We start from the raw sequence: 8,251 nt of genomic DNA on the forward strand, positions 1-8,251 counted from the left end.
CCTTATACTGTATAATATTTGATATAACACGGTATCGATGTAATTGTATAAACGTGATAAATGGATGCATAGGCATGCTTAATTTCAGTGTAAACAATTGCTATATTCGCGGTAACGCAGTGGTTAGTGTCGTGCGCAATGACCCGCGTGTTTTGAGTTTTATTCCCAACTATGACTAACATCATTGAGCAATTAAACTTGTAATATGTAACAGTTTGCTGCTGCTGTTTGCTGACCCCCCCCCCCCCCCCCCAAATCTTGACCAACCAACAATGACCAGCGAGACGAAGTATGGTGAAACAGCCTCCATGACTAAGACGTAGCGAGGATGCCTTCATCCAGTATTGGATTGACAATTTAACCTTCTACCAGAGTAACCCCGGCTCTCGCATAATGTCCGTGATTCAGTCACTTTTAGTCTGTGTTGATGGTCGCGATGCGGCAATCGACTCATCTCGACGAGCTGTTACACGATGCACTATTCAAAGTAGAATTTTTCGATAACGGATCTTTTTTATGCTATAATGTTTGGCGTTTCGACATCTCGGAGTAGCACTGATTTCGGAATAATTGGTACCTCAGTCTACACCCCTGTAAAAAATAGTGTCCCAGAAATAAAATATTTAATCGCCTCGACCAGTTTGTATTATTTGCTACCCAGGGGTACCGCCATAAGGATCACTTGGGTGTAAATTATTTAATCGTTAATTTAAAACATTTTAAGCTATGTTTTCTTTCATAATAACATTTAAGATACTTTTTTAAGTAAAGTGAAACCTAAACAAAGTCAAGTTTATTCCAGAAATGTTAGCAAATTTTAATTATGTAAAGTACAATCTTGAATTGAAGTGGGACATTGGAATGTTAGTCACAAGTGTACAATGTAACTATCTGGATTCATTACAGATTGTTCATTGTGGTTCATATTTTATATAATATTGCATAGATGGAATTTTTTCGGTAAAATCACGTGACTTTGCCGAAAGAACCAAAGAGTATGGATCCTTGCAGTCACGAAAACTTCAAATCTATAATAGATGGAATAATATAGATGTGGCCTGCGTTAACGTGAGGGTTTTCTTTTATGGTACAGCACAGGAAAACCTTGCCCAACACGGCTTTATCGAACACGTTTTACGGCTTTTGACAATTTACCGAATAATTTAAGTTTGCTGGAACAAGGGCGTGATGTTTCGGCTATACGCAAGTTTGACTTTGCTAACATTCTCATCTCCACGTCCAACAGTAGTACCCTGGGAGTGCTGCATCCGTTTGAAGCTGTGAATGAATGGACTGCGAGAACGATTTATTTACCATGTGTTTTTTTTTCCGTGTGATAATAAAATGTAACAATCAACACGCACCAACTGCACAGGGAAAATAGTCACACATTGCCGCACGCATTTGGCCGTCCACTCGTCGAGGACGTCAGCTCGATGGACGCCTCGGTGGCGAATCATTGACGTTCAAGTGACTGTTTAGGGGCGAGCATCGGGCTGGACATTCAATGTCAGGGGCGAGCCTCTGGGCGTGAGTGCCGCAGTGTGCGAAGAGTGATGGAGACGGGGGAGGGTTTGTGTTGAGGTGAAATTGAAAAATAGTGTACACACAAGACATGGAGAGCAACGCGGCATCATGTAGTGAAATAACAAGGGCAGAAATCTTGTACTGTAGAATTGTTTAAATAAAGAGGAAGGGGGTGATCAGTTCAGACCAAAGAAATAAAAACCCTATTTGGCCATAAGGCCTATGATTTGTCAAACGCAGTTTTGCCCAACAAAGTGTTTTCCAGGAACATAACTCCCGCGTTTGACAAGGTCTGTCTTATTTTATTATTTAAGTGACATAATGGCAGAATTGAAAATAAAATCCCGTAAATGCTGTCAATCAGTTAAAATATATATATATTTTGGCCATAAAAGGAAGTAAATGTGATTATCAGGGCAAAGTTCTAAAAGATTGATAATTAATATACACATCATGTGACCACTTCCTGCAGTGACTTCACAAGTTCCCCACTCCAACATCACAGGGCTTGGTCTCATGATAATCATGACTGTCCCAAGACATTCTTAATATTGGGCCACTTGCACATATTTGGTGATTAATCAACATGTGCCTTTTTGCTTGATCAATCTTGCTAATAACTGTTTCTACCGACAAAGCAGTGGCATAGCTATGGAGTGTGCACGTGATGCAACTGCACTGGGCCCTCGTTTCCATGTTATGAAAATGGAGGTAATTGGACAAGGGGATCCATATCATTGCTTCCATCAGAGCTCATGTCAACCATTCTGCCAACCACACTTCCATAAAGTGTTTTCATTTTTACTTCTACCATAATGTCATCTCAACTGTCTGTCTGGTCTGGAGAAATGTATTCCTCTTTCCACACTCAACAATCATCATGAAACACCCTATTCTTCAAACTCTCCAAATGCACGTTTTCTAAATATTTATATGTAAGTGTCTTGAAATACCATCTTATTCTGATGCTTGATATAGTAAATGCAAATTGGCTTGTATTGTAACTGTATTCTTTTGATATTTTTATTCAGGCTCTGATAGGATATGGCCATGAATCTAAAATTCGATCTATAATTTGCCTCAACAAGAAATAACCTTGGTTTATCCTTAGCTTACGTGCTTATTAGTCTCAGATGCGGCCTGCATGTAGGGAATACAACTTCAGTAAATTAACAATGAAAATCAAATTACCGTCTTGTGTTACTATAACCCACTGCTGGATAAAGGCCTCTTCATGCCACATCGGTCATGGGGATGATTTAACTTCAGCACGCTAGTCAGTGCCGGTAAGTATAGGAGGGACCCAGGATTGAGTCAGACATCACTCACCACTGATGTTAGCCATGGCTATGAACTGAACTCAGGAAGTAAGCATCATTGCTTTGCTTGCTAATCATTGCACAGCTGTTTGTTATTAATGTTTGCCGACACATAAGTATTGCACATGTTTACTTCGCTACATTGTTGCCGAAGCTTGGCGCATGCTATATTGCTTAAACACCAACGTATCTGGAGTTGTTGTGCATACAAAAAATTCCAATGCGTCAATGACACTTTGTTTTTCTTCATGCACAAATGAGAGATTAGCTGTTTTTTTATGGACTTATATCTTAGTGCCACCCACATGGATCTGCTTGTCTCACTTATATGCATGTGTGGTCAAACGGATAAGGCTTTTTCAATATGTATTCAATGAGGAAATTACACCCTTTGACAGGAAGCCTTTAAGTAATTGTGATGTGTCCCACCAGCTTGGCCAGAGGCACAATTGCGAAATGTTACTCGGTTTCTTCGCACATAATATTTATTTAAATACTTTCTGCGAAATTGTAAGCTTGTAACTAGAATAAAATGATATAATTACACCTTTTATACTTTTCCTTCCTGACAAGAGCAACCAATGGGACTGGAAGAACTCTCGCCACCTTTGTCCGTTCTTTGCCGGCTTTATTGCTGCATGTCTCTAGCACATTCATATTGCATGTACAGAAACACTGCGACATTTTCCTGTACATACATAAGGAACGGCTTAGCATATCAATTCAGTTAATGGGCATGCAAAATTAAGACTGTGTGATTTTAACGAATACAGAAGTTTCGCAACTCAAATTCACATCAGTGGAAAGCTATAACCAAGTCACACAGAATTCGCCCAATCTCGTCACATCTTGGAAGCTAAGCAGCTCTCAGCCTGGTTAGTACTTGAATCAGTGAACCACCACATCATGTGCTCTGTCAGCATGGGCAAGTATGGTTAAATAACTCCCAGAACCCACATGGCATAGGTGAGGCGTTGTCCAGATGCAGATTGACAAAAGAGCCGTACATTATGGCTAGGACAATTACCTTATGACTATGCTTAAATTCTAGCTCAGAACTCTGAATCTTAAAACATGTCAGATCCATTTTATGGTAATTATATCACCCCATAACTTTTGTGCATGCTCAATTGATCATGTGAATCATTATGGAAGTCCTTATTCATGTTGGTCGAGTAGCACGGCTGCGTGAACGCGAGGAATGACGCACAAGTAAGGTGTGGCACACGTGTGACATGGGAACAGGCTATGTGCATGAATAGACATGTGAAGCTTGAGATGGGTAGGTGATACTAAGACACGTCATAACAGGGAAGTGTGGAAACATCGTGATAAGCTTAAGACCACAGGCCGATGTCATTAAGTTAAACAATCAAGGGAAATAAATGTTAATTATTTCTTTTTTCGTTTAACTAGCATTTTGAAATTAGTCAATACTTTACGATGGATCAATACACCACGGTATGGGAAGTCAAACTATCATCGTATGGAGAGACTGACCTCTGCCAAAGGAATGTGGAATTTCCACTACTGACCCAGGACAACAAGCAATTAATCAATGCACATTCGATTATAGAGCGTCTTTGTTTACTGAATTAATACTTTAAGCACAAGCACATTACTTATTGTGGCATCGTCTCGAATTATATAATTACACACCATTACAAATTGATTGTGGTTGCACAAGATATCTTCTTGCACAGAAGATGCCACCCATTGTTGCGTGAGTTTGTATCACTGCCACACAATGCATCTGTGCTCGGTAGTTGCGGACTGGGGAATTTCCCAACTTTCTAAAAACCCGGAATGGAGTTGTTTTTCGAGGAATGGGTCTTTAAAAAAAAGTGTCAGATTTAAGACGCTAAATCGTGAAGGGGGAAAAAGCAAAGTGTACTGTTAATCGTGAGTGTAAACGTTTCACATGTTCACCGCATAAGTTATGCAGACAATGTTGCATTATGTTGTAGTTAAAAAAAAACAGGCAGGAAAATAGCAGTGGAAGAAGCTGCAGAAAATAATAAGGGATACATAAACTCATAAAATATAGCTCTCTCAACTCCAGATCCCACGTACTGGCTGGACCATATCTAAACCACCGTATCACTATAACACAACACCAGATAATTTTCACAAAGTCTCATGATGCCTGCAAAGTAAACACTGGCACAAACTTGGATCACATGAGAAATGTTTTACTTCCACTTATATCCCCTCCAACCGGTATCCCTTCCCTTCTCCCATTTCTCCTGTTGCATTATTATAAAGTGCATCGTCAACATCAGCAGGTGTGATCTATCCACTGCTGGATGAATGCCTCCCCAAGTCATGACAAACCCTCATTATGGTCCTGCAAGACAACAATCAGTGCAGAGATTATAATCTCACCGAGCCATCTCTGCGGCTATTATACTCTTGGGTGCATTCCACTTTTTGTGAATACGGCAACAATTGCTTCTTTTTCGCTACATTCTTTCAAATTGTTGTTCGTGACTATTCACAATTTTTTTAGTATAATTTTTTTAAAGATATACAATTTATTTTTACAAATATGGTATAAATATTCCATCCAGAATTTCTAGCATGTGCTTATCAGTTTATTCTAAGATGTGTGCTCTGTTATAATTTTGAGTAAAAAAAAAACCAAGATAAACACATACGCTTTTTTTTACGCATCTCCTTTCTTGGTAAAGTTATCGGTTCAGAAATTGCGTAATAGACAGATGGAGGATGTGGCTTTTCAATTCCAGGATCCGTGTTTTTCGCCTGACCGCATCGTTCGGCCCCGGAATTTCCCATTACAGGGTCGAACTTCCGACAAGTGGAGGGGAGCGACAAGACGGCGTGAGACCGGGCGGGTATAAATATGGGCGTCAAGGTAATCGGCTCAATCAGAAGCCAGAAGGCGAGTAGAGATCACAAACTCTTCCCTGCCACTAATTATCAGAGAAGTAAAGACAGCGATGACGATGAACGCCAAGCTCCTTGTCGTCCTTCTCGCCGTGGCGCTCTGCGTCGGACACTCACAGGGTGAGTTCTTTTACAACTTTCGCGTTAAAGTTACCCGACTGGTTAACGGAGGCTCCGTCACACCCGAACGATACACGGGAATTTGACTTTTAAAAGTTTGATATTCATGTCTGTTGATAAATATATATGTAGGACAACAGTTTCATGAGAGTTTTGAAGCATACACTTTAACAATAAAATGTATGTTGTGATTTCTCGGCTCTGTGGCTCGGCTTGTGTTAATGTTCGACCCTGTTTTTCATTTATTGTTGCAGCTATGTCCGTATTCGGGGGAGGACGGTGTCAGTGCGTACACGTGATATCCAAGTTCATCCATCCCAAGCATTTCCAGACAATGGAGGTCATTCCACAGAGCTCCAACTGCAAGAATGTGGAAATCATGTAAGAGAAACCCTCTGTTTCACCTGTGGTTAAACGAATTCTATTGTACATACATATTGATAAAGCATACTGATGGTGAGTGAGTAAAACAAAACATGTCGGGATATATGTAGCTATAATACAATGTATTCAATCATCATGAACATAATTTCTTGTTACATTATATTACGTGTCCCAAAGCAACGTGCAGGTCTATGCGTAACATTCAATACTGTGAGTGCATCTCATGATGTGTCCTATTCTGTCTTGCAGTGTGACGATGAAATCCACCAACAACCAGATCTGCCTGAACCCTGATGCCCCCTGGGTGAGAAAGGTGATGAGCCACATTTTGGACGGGTGAGTCACAACACCCGTGGTCACTGATAAACTCCCAAGGGCCTTCTTACAGTCACCCACAATATGGGTTTCAGTATCTACCACCGTATGGTGACTGACACGGCGTTGGGAGGTCTTCACCCAGCAGTAGATCTACAAAGGGTTGCAAATGATCAGTATTGTATCTACCGCTGTAAACTGGATCACGTGTATTGTAAATATCTCTTCGTGGGTGCTTACAATATGCAAGGGTTGAGTCTGAGAAAAATTGTACCACTGATACACATTTAATAGCAATTTCTTTAAAAAAAACCATAGATTGCATTATAGTATGATTTAAAGCTTTCGTGACTGCAGGGACTCAACTTCTTGGTTCTTTCGGTAAAGTCACGTAGAAGGGAAATAATAAAATAATAAAAATAAAAGATTATAAAATAAAATTTTTCACCTGAGGACGGCTGCTTGCGTTGTGGCCGAAACGTTGTGAGAATTGTATTTATTATGTTTTATTTTTATTCTTTTATTATTTCCCTTCTACGTGACTTTACCGAAAGAACCAAGAAGATAGATTGCATTTTCAAATACTGTTTTGAATATTTCTCAACAGCTACTGTGCTTGCTATGTTTTACTTGCCGTGTCTGGGTGCTGAGTGACGTGCGTTGCTCTGCTGTGTTTTTTCCAGGGCTCAGACACCCAAACCCACGCAGTGAACCGCACTGAGCACTCCAAGAGAGACTGCCATCACCAAGCCACCAGGCGCCCGACGCACGAGCTGAAGGCCATCCACCCCCCATCCTTGTTCTTTGTCAAGATCCCAGTCACAGTTGGAGCCAGTTTATACTCCAGATGTGTAAAGACAATGTAACAGTGGCGTAAAAATGAGCATGTGAACTCTTGTCACTCTCCGTTAAGTTATTAACAAAGATTCAAAATGTGTATATGTTAAATTATACATTTTTCATATTTCTAGGTTACTTGAAACCTGTGTCAGCACTTTAACCATTTGTATTTAATATTTTGTAACAGCGCAGCCCAAATATCTAAACAAAGATTAAAGTATTATGATTGTTGAAATTAATGATGGGGTTATTTAAAATATGTATTTATATATTTATTATGGTGAACATTATGTGTTCAGAAATTCATGTTTTCATGCTTTCAATGTTTAAAAAAAAGTATTGGTACTCTTATTACATTATATATTTTAAAAAGTATTGTTTATCTGCAGGGACAAACATGCATCAAAGTGAATGTCGCTTCAACTATGTTAAGTTATTTTGTATTAATAAAAACATTTCTAAAACATATTCTGTATGTTGTATATATTTCATGAGTTTTTGGATGACTGCTATCAATGACACAAACTTCATATATTTTTTTAATGAGTGCTCATAAACGTACAGTTTAATTGGACCCGCTGTGGTTCTGCTAATGTGGTGAATGAGTTAATCTTTCAACCAGCCCCTAGGATTGGCTGTTTATTGACCACAGTAAATAATGTGAAATGTAAACTGTGGAGAAATTATTCACAAAACGTGAAGTGAAACTAACATTTTAACAATAACTACTTACACTGCTTATATACAACTGGAGAGTTTTACTTGCATATGATTCACTGGTGAGATTTTATTTAATAGTAACTACTCCCAATTTATAAAGCATCGAAATACAAGAGCAT

At 39.3% G+C, this 8,251-nt stretch overlaps 1 protein-coding gene across 1 annotated transcript; it reads left to right on the forward strand.

The window, feature by feature from the left end:
* The first annotated feature begins 5,714 nt into the window (after positions 1-5,714).
* LOC133345773 (interleukin-8-like) lies at positions 5,715-7,864 on the forward strand. Its single transcript, XM_061556744.1, has 4 exons — positions 5,715-5,873; positions 6,128-6,254; positions 6,507-6,593; positions 7,256-7,864. Exons 1-4 carry the CDS (start codon positions 5,807-5,809, stop codon positions 7,281-7,283), a joined length of 309 nt encoding a protein of 102 aa, XP_061412728.1. The 5' UTR covers positions 5,715-5,806; the 3' UTR covers positions 7,284-7,864.
* Positions 7,865-8,251: the final 387 nt, after the last annotated feature.

This window comes from Lethenteron reissneri, chromosome 23 (genome assembly GCF_015708825.2).
Source record: "Lethenteron reissneri isolate LAM-NWPU_2019-01 chromosome 23, ASM1570882v1, whole genome shotgun sequence".
Lineage (NCBI taxonomy): Eukaryota > Metazoa > Chordata > Hyperoartia > Petromyzontiformes > Petromyzontidae > Lethenteron > Lethenteron reissneri.